Source organism: Ceratotherium simum, chromosome 16 (genome assembly GCF_057802395.1).
Source record: "Ceratotherium simum simum isolate JZ-2026a chromosome 16, ASM5780239v1, whole genome shotgun sequence".
In the NCBI taxonomy this organism is placed as follows: domain Eukaryota; kingdom Metazoa; phylum Chordata; class Mammalia; order Perissodactyla; family Rhinocerotidae; genus Ceratotherium; species Ceratotherium simum.
In genome coordinates, this window is record NC_141915.1 from 18,461,293 (window position 1) to 18,474,317 (window position 13,025).

At 41.6% G+C, this 13,025-nt stretch overlaps 1 protein-coding gene and 1 pseudogene across 1 annotated transcript in view; one reads left to right on the plus strand and one right to left on the minus strand.

Moving 5' to 3' along the window:
• Positions 1–5,452: 5,452 nt before the first annotated feature.
• NUFIP2 (nuclear FMR1 interacting protein 2) overlaps positions 5,453–13,025 on the plus strand; it is a 31,339-nt gene continuing 23,766 nt past the window's right edge. The window contains exons 1-2 of the mRNA XM_004433353.3: positions 5,453–5,812; positions 10,589–12,313. Of these exons, the coding sequence (XP_004433410.2) occupies positions 5,533–5,812; positions 10,589–12,313 (2,005 nt within the window). The 5' untranslated portion in view covers positions 5,453–5,532. The remainder of the gene's footprint in view (positions 5,813–10,588; positions 12,314–13,025) is intronic.
• Positions 6,221–7,012, minus strand: LOC147914934 (uncharacterized; annotated as a pseudogene).

Genomic DNA, 13,025 nt, shown 5'->3' on the forward strand with positions numbered 1-13,025 from the left:
CCTTAATGAAATATCATATCTGAAAATTTAGCCTTATATATCTAATATTTAAAATTTAGTATCACTAATATTTAATATTTAGTACCACTTACTAATATTATAAACACTATGCTCAACAACTTTATCTACATTATCTTATTTAAACTTCACTACACCTTGTGAGTTAGGCACTAATATTACTTCCATTTTTCAGATGAGGCTTACAGAGGTTAAGCAATTTGCCCAAAAAAGGTCACAAAGCTAAGCAGTTTCAGAATGGGGATTCCATCCCAGTTCTGTCTCACTACAAAACTTATACTCATACCACTCTGCTAGTTTCTCCCTCAAACTTTTTCCCATAATACTTTTCATAAAAGCAAAATGTCAATTTAAAAAACTTTCATATTTAGAAAAGTTGTCATATTCCACTTATTAAAAGACCAACTTAATTTACCCATACTTCTGTTCAACTCCTTTGAAAGTTTTTTGAAGTTAGTGTCTCTAGGCAAAAATATTAAGATCTAAAGGAAGTATACATGAATAAAATTCTTTCCCTGCTGAAATAAAACAGTGGATGTTACCAGTGATTTGCCTCATTTTGAAACTGGAACTATCATCAGAGAGCCGATTTCCATTTATATAAAACTACGTAATACTGTTTCTGATGATAATTTCTGTAAAGTTATAGTCAATTGTTACAGTTGAAATACTAGATTTTTATCAGCTAAATTTCCTGCTGCTGTATAGTTTTATTATAATAAAATAAAGGGGTAGTCCAGGGAGAAAAAGCAGAGATATGATCATGGAATGTTAGAGTGGGAAGAAATTTGGAGGCTACTTTGCCCATTCTCTATATTGTAGAGAGGAGAAAATTGAAGCCGGGAGAATTAAGTATTTCTGTATCTTTTAAGTTGTCATAGCACACAAAGTATAAGATTAAAGGCGTGTGAAAAGTGACTTTCATTTTTTTTTTTTTTTTTTTGAGGGAGATCAGCCCTGAGCTAACATCCATGCTAATCATCCTCTTTTTGCTGAGGAAGACCGGCTCCGAGCTAACATCCACTGCCAATCCTCCTCCTTCCCCCCCCCCCCAAAGCCCCAGTAGATGGTTGTATGTCATAGTTGCACATCCTTCTAGTTGCTGTATGTGGGACGCGGCCTCAGCATGGCCGGAGAAGCGGTGCGTAGGTGCGCGCCCGGGATGCGAACCCGGGCCGCCAGTAGCGGAGTGCATGCACTTAACCGCTAAGCCACGGGGCTGGCCCAAAGTGACTTTCATTTGATAATTAAGACAGACTTGCAAATATATTTAACCGAGTCCCAAAACTGTATCAATAAGAGAAATGGATTTTAAAAACCTCGAAATAACAAAAAGCATAATACCTGGTACATAAAAAAAAAGTGCCTAATAAATATTTGTGAATGAACAATGAATAGAAAGATTTTATTACTTTCATTTTTCAAGTTCCCTCACAGTCTTTTAATTCACATTTTATACGCAATCATAATGTATACATATGTTATTTTGCTTTTTGTACTTGTGTTGCAGTGTCAACATTTTCCCATGTTGTTATAAAATATGACTAACCTTTTAAAGTACCTATTGAAATTACAACACTTCTGAGTCAGCTTCCCAAATGACTATTAACAGGGGTGAATCCAGGTTTTGGGGGGCCCTCATCAAGGAAAAAAATACAAAAATATATTACTTTTTAAAATTTTACAAAATAATGAAAAAATATCTAGCTCTTTCAAAAGACCATTTCTAGGGTCCCTCTGGGGCCTTGAATGAGCCTGTGCAGTGAGGGGCCCTGAATCTTCTTTAGCTTCACAGTACATCTGCCTCTGTTAATAACTAGATACCATCTTCATGGTGGTTATGGTAGATACCATCTTCATGGTGGTTATGATATAGCTTGAATGTTTTTTAGAGGTTTAGTAAAATTTGAGAAATGTATATCACACTTTGAAAGTGTTAGAAATTCTTTCTATCCAGCCAACCTGGAATCTATTTCAGGCCCCACTATAAACTTGGTGGCTTTTAAAGTATAAACAAGTCTCTTAACTTCCTCAGCCCTCAAATTCCTCCTCTGTAGAATGGGCTTATATATCTCAAAGAATTACAAATGAAAACAAAGATGAAATACTTGGTACAGTTCCTGACACACAGTATGTAGTAAATGCTCAATAAATATTAGCTATTATGATTACAGCCATAGATAAAACATTAACCTATCATACATTGGGAACCTCCTGCCTCTCCATTATAATTTCTCACATTGATTGTAGGTAAAATATGGTGTAAAATGAATTTCAAAGGATTGTGCAGACTCAATTTTTTATGATTTTAATTTTTAAAAATAATGTTGTTATGAAAAGTAATAAATACATAACAGAATATTTGGAAAATAGAGAAAAGAAAAAACAAGGCACCCATAAGTTCACCAGACTTATGCTATATTTCCTTGTTGTTTTTTTCCTAAATGCAGATTCCATTTTTTAAAAATATGCTTAAAATAAGTAGATGCAATCATTCTCTTTTCATAGAGGTTTGATATTATGGCATTATTATTTTCAAATACATGACAAATATCAAATATATTTTACATAAAACTTAGAAAAATCAGGTGAAAGAAAAGGTACACATTCTACTGTTGTATTTCCATACTTATTAAAATATTCATGTTTTTACAAGGTTATGATCCTAGTGTACAAGGAATTTGATATTCTGCATTTTTCTTACATTATATCACAAGCCTTTCTCTGTACTCCTACATACTACTAAGGCAACATTCATAGTAACTAGAGCATCTGAGAGCAAGGCTTAGTTTCCTAAACTTCATACAACCGTATGTGAAGAAACTAAAGCAGGCTAAGGTGTGATAAGTCAGCAACTCAGAGTGAGTGCTTTTGGTTTGCCTGCAACTAGAATGTAGAAAATGTAGAAAGAGAAGTTAGAACTCAGGAATTTTTGCCTTCCAACTAAATGTCTAAGTCAGCAAAAGAACATAAAGCTCTATCAACTAACCCTAAATTCTATATACACTTTTATTTCTTCTTCTTTTTTTTTTTTTTGTGAGGAAGATCAGCCCTGAGCTAACATCCATGCTAATCCTCCTCTTTTTGCTGAGGAAGACCGGCTCTGAGCTAACATCTATTGCCAATCCTCCTCCTTTTTTTTTGCCCCCAAAGCCCCAGTAGATAGTTGTATGTCATAGTTGCACATCCTGCTAGTTGCTGTATGTGAGATGCGGCCTCAGCATGGCCGGAGAAGCGGTGTGTTGGTGCACGCCCGGGGCCCGAACCCTGGGCCGCCAGTAGCAGAGTGCACGCACTTAACCGCTAAGCCACGGGGCCAGCCCCTATTTCTTCTTTAATAGATGGGTAAGTGGTGGAATACTATTCAATGGCAAAGACTTATTTGTCACAATATGTTATTATTGAGGTTTTAGCTCTCAAAATTGGGTAAATATACTTCCCCCCACCCGAAGAGGTCTTCCTTTAAAATTTAGCAAGGCAATACAAACCCTCACTATAAAGAATAAGTCAAGATCTGGTCATGGTTGTCTGGATTCAGTGACATTTGCTGTCAGAAAAGGGCTTTTACTTTTTAATTATGCTTTTGTGTTGATATTTATTAATTTCAGATCAGAAACTTTTCCTTTTAAGCTTTTCTTTGTTCCTTTAACGTTGTCCTGTTGTAGGAATTTAAGGCACATTTTAAAAATTGTAAAATATGACATACGTTGAGGAAACAACCCATATATCCATTGCTGAATGAATGGATAAACAAAATGTGGCATATACATACAATGGAATATTATTCAGCCTTAAAAAGGAAGGAAATTCTGATACATACCACAACATGGATGAACCTCAAAGACATTATGCTAAGTGAAATGTCAGACACAAAAGCACAAATATTGTGTGATTCCACTTATATGAGGTATCATAGAGACAGAGAAAAAAATAGTGGTCATCAGGGGACAAAGGGAGTAAGGAAAGGGGAGTTATTGTTTAATGGGTACAGAGGTTCAGTTTGGGATGATGAAAAAGTTCTGGAAATGGACAGTGATAATGGTTGCACAACAATGTGAATGTACTTACTGCCACTGAACTGTGTACTTAAAAATGGTGAAAATAGTAAATTTTATGTTTTATGGTAAATTAAAAAAAATCCCCCCAATAATACATATACTGAGAAAACTGTTACACATACATACATATTCAGTTTAAGAAATAATTATAAAGCAAATATATGTATAGTCACCCTATTATTTGTACCCCCTCCCCAGCACAACCCTTTTCTTCCTTTCTGAGTAACCACTATCCTGACTAATGTTTGCTTTTTTTAAATTATTTATTTATTTATTTATTTATATTTTCCCCCAAAGCCCCAGTAGATAGTTGTATGTCATAGCTGCACATCCTTCTAGTTGCTGTATGTGGGACACGGCCTCAGCATGGCCAGAGAAGCGGTGCGGTGCCGCGCCGGGGATCCCAACTCCGGCGGTAATGTTTGCTTTTAAAAATCAGGCTGTGATGTGATTTTGCAGGATAAGTTAAATCAATACTACGAAATGCAACAAAGTACTTCTTTAAATTCCAATATTTCCCACAAATGCAAACAATTTTTTACAAACTTAATAACTTTTAAAGTGTGCTTTTCCCTCTTCTTTTGCTTTTGAATCTCTTCATATTCTAAAACCTATCTCGGTTTCACAGTTGACCTCACCTGCAGAGTCAAAAAAAAAAAAAAAAAATCTTCAGTGTAGATTTTAGATTTTCATTCCTCCCGCTCTCCCTTGCCTCCAACTACAAAGAAACAATGATTTAAACCCTTTGTGCCCTTTTAGAAAATTACACAGATACCCCATTGTGGAACCCTATAATCCCTTTGTGGAAAGGAAGAGATTAGCATATGAATACAAAGCAAAATGAATCCAGAATACAAAATGATCTACTGGATTGCGAAGCTCTTGTATTCTTAAAAATGTATTTATTTCCTCTTTTTGTATTGCCCCTTTAGTGGTCTCAGGGTTAAGGGAATTGAGCTTCCCCTCTGGTTACCCGGAAAAGGATTAAAAGAAAAAAAAAGCCAACAGATTCTAGGAGGTGCAAAACCAACAGATGGCTCCCAGAGCCAGTGGAATCGCCAGTGGAATCTGCTACACTCGACATGAGCTTGCTTGCCGGCGAGGAGTGTAGAAAGTGCGGTTCGCAGACTGCGTGGTGAAGGAGAAAAAGCGACAGAAGAGACAGCCATAGTGCTGACGTTGAAGGCCCGGCCCTGTGAGGTTGCATAGGGTAAGCGGCGTTGGCCAGAAGGCAGTGGCGAAGGGAAAGGAAAGAGGATTTGGGCTAGGGGCGGAGCCTGCGGCGCAGCGTGGCTCCTGATTGCTGGAGCGCGGCTGCCAATCTCGCCGAATCGCTGGGTTAACCAGTGCGCTGGCGAGACGCGGTCAGATATACTGAGTGAGCCCTGAGAAGCAGTCTCAGATCCTGACGGTGCAGCAGCCCGCAGCCTCAGCCAGGGAGTCCCAGCCGCTTTCAATGGAGGAGAAGCCCGGCCAGCCACAGTCTCAGCACCATCACAGCCACCACCATCCGCACCATCATCCCCAGCAGCAGCAGCAGCAGCAGCCGCACCACCACCACCATTATTATTTCTACAACCACAGCCACAACCACCATCACCACCACCATCACCAGCAGCCTCACCAATACCTGCAGCATGGAGCCGAGGGCAGCCCCAAGGCCCAGCCAAAGCCGCTGAAACATGAGCAGAAACACGCCCTCCAGCAGCACCAGGAAACGCCGAAGAAGAAAACAGGTCTGGGAGGGAGGACGAGTGGGGGAAGGGGAATGGGGGGTGGCGAGTAGGGGAGATGGGGGTGGGGCTGGATCAGGAAAGCGCGAACGGGGTCGGGGTGCGCGTGTGCGTGTGTGTGTGTCCTGCGGGTCTGGGGAAGCCCCCTTTCATTTTCCCAAACCTCGGGCTGAGCCGCGGGGTTTGCAGCACCCTCTCCTTCCCCTCAGCATGGGAGAGGCCCAACCAGGCCAGTGTGACCTTCCCGGCCCCCGCCCGGGCTGGAGGGAGACCCGGAGGGTCGGCCTTGGAAGTCTAGCCTTACTATTCCTTTCCCGTTCACCTTCCTGCGGCCCTGGAAGGACCTTAATTTGGGGGCCCTGAGTTGGGGTGAACCCAGCGCCCCCCCAAAGAAATCCTTTGGGGTGTAACTCAGGAAGGCCTAGCGAATCCCGACTCGGGTAGTGTCGCGAGACCCTTTTGCAGGCGGCGAGGAGAGGGTAGGTGGGCAGAGTTGAGGAAGTGTCCTCTCTCACCCGCCGCCCCAAGCCCACCTGTGGCCTTGGGGTTCCCCGTCTTGGGGGGGGGGCGGTTGGGACCCCTCGTCTTTCGGGTCATTTCCACCCCTAGACGCTCCTTTTGGGCACCAGACCCCGCAGTTTGTCCCCGCGGCTCCTCCCGAGGCGTACGCCCCGGGCCCGCTCCCCCCAGAGCCGGCGCGGCTGGAATGTTCTCTCCTCCTCGCGGGGCCGCTTCCTGTCCGCCATGTTGGAAGCCGATTCCTGTCACCGACTCCGGCCCACTGAGGAGCGCAGGGGGAAGGGTGTCGAGGGGCGCTCGGCGCGGCTGAGCCGGGTCGCTGGGGATCCCTTCGGGCTGTCGCCTGGCCCCCCGCACTGCGGGGGCGCCGCCGCCCCAGGCCCGCGGCTGCCCCTCCCCCCGTCGCCGGCCGGGTTGTGTAACCCGGTGGCGGCCGCGCGGCCCCGGGCGGGTCCCTGGGGTGAGGGGCGGGGGCGGTTGAGGTGGGGGAGGGAAGCGGCCACGAGGGGAGCGGCCTGCGCCGGGCCCCGCGCGCAGGCGGCCGTGTTTCCCGCTCCCGGGTGCGGCGGGAGGCGCGGGCGGTCAGGGCGGGGAGCCGGCCTCCGAGCGGAGCGGAGCCGAGGGAGAAGGAGGCCGCGGGCGGCGGCCGCCGTGCTCCTCGGGGCAGGAGGGCTGGGGGGGCATACATTTTGCGTAGAGGCGGTGCCTGAAGGCCGGGTGGGGTACCCAGCGGGAACCGGGCTCCCCGGTCACGAGTTTCTCTGCCACAGGAACCTCGTCTCCTGCCAGGTTCGCTCACGACTCCGCCTCTCAGGCTTTCACTTGGGCCCTTTCCTTCTAGCAGCTCATTTTTACAAAAAAAAAACTTGTTCTATCTCCTTCTAACCTCCCCAACATTTACCTTCTGGGCTTGGGTAGTGTTTTTGAGGAGAGAGATTAGAAAAATGTTTGATTAGACGGGGGAGAGGGCGAGTTTTTTTTGATCCCTGTTTCTTGTCGTTAGGGGTGAACTGAGGTGGCTCATCCATGAGGTTAGTTCACTACCATCTTGCCTCGGATGAGGCTTTTTCCATGTTGAAAGGTGTTTTCTCCTTTAAACCGATATTGATCCCAAAACTCGTTTTGAACAATTGTTAAATTGAGAGTAAAAGTCATTTTAGAAAACATTTGAGAAGAGGTGAACTTAAAAATTTGTAAGCACGCAGATTTTAAAAACTAAGGGTTCTTTATAAATTGAAGAGAAACGAAGGAATGGTAAGAAAATGAATGTTAAACCCAGCATGTCAAATTTGTTACAAGCAGTTACTGAGAGCTGGAGAAAAACTACTTTTCTATTGCAGACTTAGTGTAACTTGAAGACTGAAATTAGAATGTCAGATTTTCTATTTTGGAGGATGGTGGGGACTGATGGTGTGTGGTAGAAATAAACATGTAAATATGTTGAGTGTTTAATCCTAAGGTCTGGAGCAGTTTAAAAACTGTTAGAAACTATACAACAATAGATCTTTTTATCGTTAGGTCTTTTTCAACTTACGGGTGAGAAAATCTTGCCTTATTATAGTTGCTTGGAATATAAGGCAGTATTACTGTTCAGATTGGAAAATTGTATTTTGTTGATCAGGTACTGTATGACTATACACACTCCTGCAGGACTTCTGTCTACATATAGAAGCAGCCTCTGAACTATTCAAAGTGGCATCCTTCAAATTAGTATGTCTTGTCCTGGAAGGGGGTAAATAGGGGAAACTGGGCTTAGCAATTTTGAGAGAATGTAAACAATTTAGGATGAGTAGTTTTTCGTGTGTGGCCTGGTCACAGTACTATTGCTTCAACATACATAATGCTCATTTACTGAGAAAACTTATGAGGATTTTTGAAATGGATCTGTAATTTGTTGAGGTGGGCTTTTATGACCCATTACCCACAAACCTATGAAGAGGAACAGTTTTTATTTATCCAGAAGAGGGCGCAGGAGAGGCCCAAATGTGTTCAGTAATTTCAGTTTCTAATCCAAAAGCCAGCAGGACTCAAGTTTTGCTGCGTCCATTTGAAGTAGGGTTAGATGCTTTAACATGGCAACCGTTAAGTAATAAAGGCACTAGGAGTCCTTTGATTTCTCTGAGTAATTCTATAGTATTTACATTTTTCTTAAATACGTAAGTTTTAAAATAAAACTGTGTCTGTGGATGACTGCCTACCAACAAGGTTGCCTTGGGAAAATTTTTATATGATTAAATGAGAAATATTTTTTGTCATTAAAACTTGGGGGTGGGAGTATAGTGGCTTCTGAGCTGTTTTTAAATTGGTGATTTCTGATAACGGAGCCACTAAATATTAGTAATCTTAGAAAAAATTGTTCACTTAAAAGTCTTGGCTTTGGTCCAACTTAGTTTGGACATTGGATTTTTTTGGTCCCAGACTTGGTTTGGACTAGTCTTTTTTTAAGACTGCTTACCCTTGAGATCTGAAAAGTTATGACTAATGGGCCTAAGGATACAAACCTTTGTTTAGCCTGTTAGCATATTAAGTGTAGTTATTCTCTTTGGTCTAGAGTTGTAAACTTATCCGTTAAAAATGCTGAGAGCCTCTATTTAGGAACTTTCTGCTTTTCTAAAGAAGAAAAGAAGCTTTTAGAAAACATCCTAAGCAATGATCTCTTCTTTACTGTTTCATAATTAGAATTTTTCCACCAAAAGTTTGTCTTGATTTGCTATCATAGCTTTTCCAGCAGCCAAAAAATAAAATGTAACTGCACAGCAGTTAGAACTTTTACAAAATATATTCTGTTATGGAACAAGTTTTGTGCCACTCTATCTTAGAAATGATTATGCCTTAAGTATGTTTTCTTATTTCATGAAAGTTAATATGGTGGAAAAAAATGTCTTTGCTCATTTTTAGTGTTCCCACCTTCTTTTCTGATGTAGAATGAGTGACTTAAAATTATAGTAAACCCTGTTGTGAATCTTTGCAGACTATGTTCTATTCCACATCAAGTTCTTTTAAAACAATGGTTCTCAAACTTTTGTTTTACATCTTAGGATCCCTTATACTCTGAAAATATACAAAGAGCTTTTGATGTGGGTTATATCTATTGATATTTACCGTATTGGAAATTACAACAAAATTTCAAAACAAGAATATACAAACTCACATGCCTTTTAGCCTTCACAGGCTAAAGGCCCAAGAGAATGAATGAAACTGGCAAAGGCAAATTACTTGGTATTCCTATCGCACCCCCTTGCCCCCTGAAAAGCTGCCTTAAATAAATGTGTCTGTGTGACTTGACCTCAAGATGCTTTTGGGAACATTTAATAGAAAGGTAGATAACTAATAACACTATTTTACTAGGAAGCAAATGGGAAAAGTCGACTCAGTTGGATCACCTATAGTAATAAACTTTATGGCAGTTGAAGGTCTTAAGTTTGAATACCATAACAATTTTTAAAATTGGATACCTTTCATTGTAGTTCTGTCAGTGAAGATTTTCTCACTACATCATTTGGATAGACAGTATGATATAGTGGTAAGAAACCATGTCCCAGACAGATTGGAGTTCATATTTCCAGTTCTTCCACTTTGTGACTTAGGCAGTTACTTAATTTCTCTGTGAGTGTGTTTACCCAAATGTAAAATGAAGAAAATATATTTTAGAAGAGTTAGAAACATTGGTGCATAGGTGTTTTGGTGTCCTGCATTAGCACTATGATCTAATGTCTGCAAATTTCAAAATGAATTTGAGACTACTTTAGAAAAATTTCACAGGTGTTGGATTTTTGTTGGACAGAATGCAATAGAAACTGCTTGTGGTGACCACCAGCCATTTATGGTTTCATGGAAATGGAGTCTTTTAATTTCCCTGTAGTACTTAGAGTTACTGTCTCAGTATAACTTGATTTTGCCCAGAGGGTAGCTCTGCTCTTAATTGTAAGGGAAATTTTGTAACAGCCTTGTGAGAATGACGGGGAGGTTGATTCTGTTAGATGAGAGGTATTATGGCATACTGCTTAAGAGATCATGTTCTTTCTGGCTTTGGACTTTGGTTTGAATCCCAGCTCAGTTCTCTCTCTTCTTTAGTAGACTTCCAAATTTGTAAAATAGGGCTCACAAGTGTCTTCTCATAGAGTTGTGAAATAATAACTTATGAAGCTAAAGCTTATAGCATAGTGTCTAGCACACAGTAAATAAAAGGTCCTTAAATGTTAGATACTACTGTAATTTAAATGTAGTAATTAAAAAAAACTTCTTCTTTTTCCTCTCTAGGCTATGGCGAACTAAATGGTAATGCTGGAGAAAGAGAAATATCTTTAAAGAGCCTGAGTTCTGATGAAGCTACCAACCCTATTTCCAGGGTCCTCAATGGCAACCAACAAGTTGTAGACACTAATCTGAAGCAGACTGTAAAGGCCAGCACCTTTGGGAAAGCAGGAATTAAAACCAGGAATTTCATTCAGAAAAACAGTATGGACAAAAAGAATGGGAAGTCTTATGAAAATAAATCTGGAGAGAACCAGTCTGTAGATAAGACTGATACCGTAGCAATTCCAAATGGTGTTGTAACAAATAATTCTGGCTATATTACTAATGGTTATATGGGCAAAGGAGCAGATAATGATGGTAGCGGATCTGAGAGCGGATATACCACTCCTAAAAAAAGGAAAGCTAGGCGCAATAGTGCCAAGGGTTGTGAAAACCTTAATTTAGTGCAGGACAAAATAATGCAACAAGAGACCAGTGTCCCAACCTTAAAACAGGGACTTGAAACTTTCAAGCCTGACTACAGTGAACAAAAGGGAAATCGAGTAGATTGTTCCAAGCCCATTTGGAAGTATGAAACAGGGCCTGGAGGAACAAGTCGAGGAAAACCTGCTGTGGGTGATATGCTGCGGAAAAACTCTGATGTTAAACCTGGTGTGAGCAGCAAAAAGTTTGATGATCGGCCCAAAGGAAAGCATGCTTCTGCTGTTGCCTCCAAAGAGGACTCATGGACCCTATTTAAACCACCCCCAGTTTTTCCAGTGGACAATAGCAGTGCTAAAATAGTTCCTAAAATAAGTTATGCAAGCAAAGTTAAGGAAAACCTCAACAAAACTGTACAGAATTCTTCTGTGTCACCATGTTCATCATCATCCTCTTCGTCATCTACTGGGGAAACTCAGACCCAGTCTTCAAGTCGGTTATCCCAGGTCCCTATGTCAGCGCTGAAATCAGTTACTTCGGCCAGCTTTTCTAATGGGCCTGTTTTAGCAGGGACTGATGCAAGTGTGTATTCTCCAGGGGGTCAGCCACTGCTAACTACTGCTGCTAATACTCTAACGCCTATTTCTTCTGGGACTGATTCAGTTCTCCAGGACATGAATCTGACTTCAGCAGCTGTTGAACAAATTAAGTCTAGCCTTTTTATCTACCCCTCAAATATGCAAACTGTGCTACTGAGCACAGCACAAGTGGATCTACCCTCTCAGACAGATCAGCAAAACCTGGGGGATATCTTCCAGAATCAGTGGGGGTTGTCATTTATAAATGAGCCCAGTGCTGGCCCTGAGACTGTTAGTGGGAAGTCATCAGATCATAAAGTAATGGAGGTGACATTTCAAGGGGAATATCCTGCCACTTTGGTTCCACAGGGTGCTGAAATAATCCCCTCAGGAACTGAGCATCCTGTGTTTCCCAAGGCTTATGAGCTGGAAAAACGGACTAGTCCTCAAGTTCTGGGTAGCCTTCTAAAATCCGGGACTATTAGTGAGAGTGGAGCCTTATCCTTGGAACCCAGTCATATAGGTGACCTGCAAAAAGCAGACACCAGTAGTCAAGGTGCTTTAGTGTTTCTCGCAAAGGACTACGAGATAGAAAATCAAAATCCTCTGGCGTCTCCTACGAACACTTTGTTAGGTTCCGCCAAAGAACAGAGATACCAGAGAGGCCTAGAAAGGAATGATAGCTGGGGTTCTTTTGACCTGAGGGCTGCTATTGTATATCACACTAAAGGTAACTCATTTATTTCCTATACGAAGATGCTTATTGGTGAATTTAATGTTTATTAGCTGTTGTGTTAAGGGTGAATTTTGGAAATTCCTATGAGATTTTTTAAGAGTTTAAGAGCTTAGGGCTGGGCTGGTGGCATAGTGGTTAAGTTCTCACGGTCTAAGGTCTAAGCAGACCCGGGGTTTGCAAGTTCAGATCCTGGGCGTGGACTGACACCGCTCATCAAGCTGTGCTGTGGCAGCATGCCACATACAAAATGGAGGACCATGGGCACGGATGTTAGCTCGGGGCCAATCTTCCTCACCAAAAAAAGTTTCAGAGCTTAGTTGAGAATAAGAATGTGGATAAGCAGCTGATAAACTCTTAATTCAGGATCTTTGGAAATATAATGGTTAAAATTTAGAAGGAATGTTCACTTTGCCAACTTAAAAAGCATTTCTTTTTATATAGACAAGTATAATTGACCTGCGTGGTTCAAAGAATAAACAGGATTGGGAGGGTTGCCTACAGGGATGATGTTATATTTTCTCTTGAACATTCTTAAGAGGTCTTTTAAAAATTTTTCTTTGAACAGATGTTCCCTCTGCTTTTTATATCATATGCTTCTTTATTAGTGAGCTCACTGGGTAGTTCTAATTTGCTTAAAATGAGTAGGAGCAGTGTTTTTGAGGAGGAGTCCAAAAAGATGGAGTGTCAAACTTTTTTTTTCTCTTGT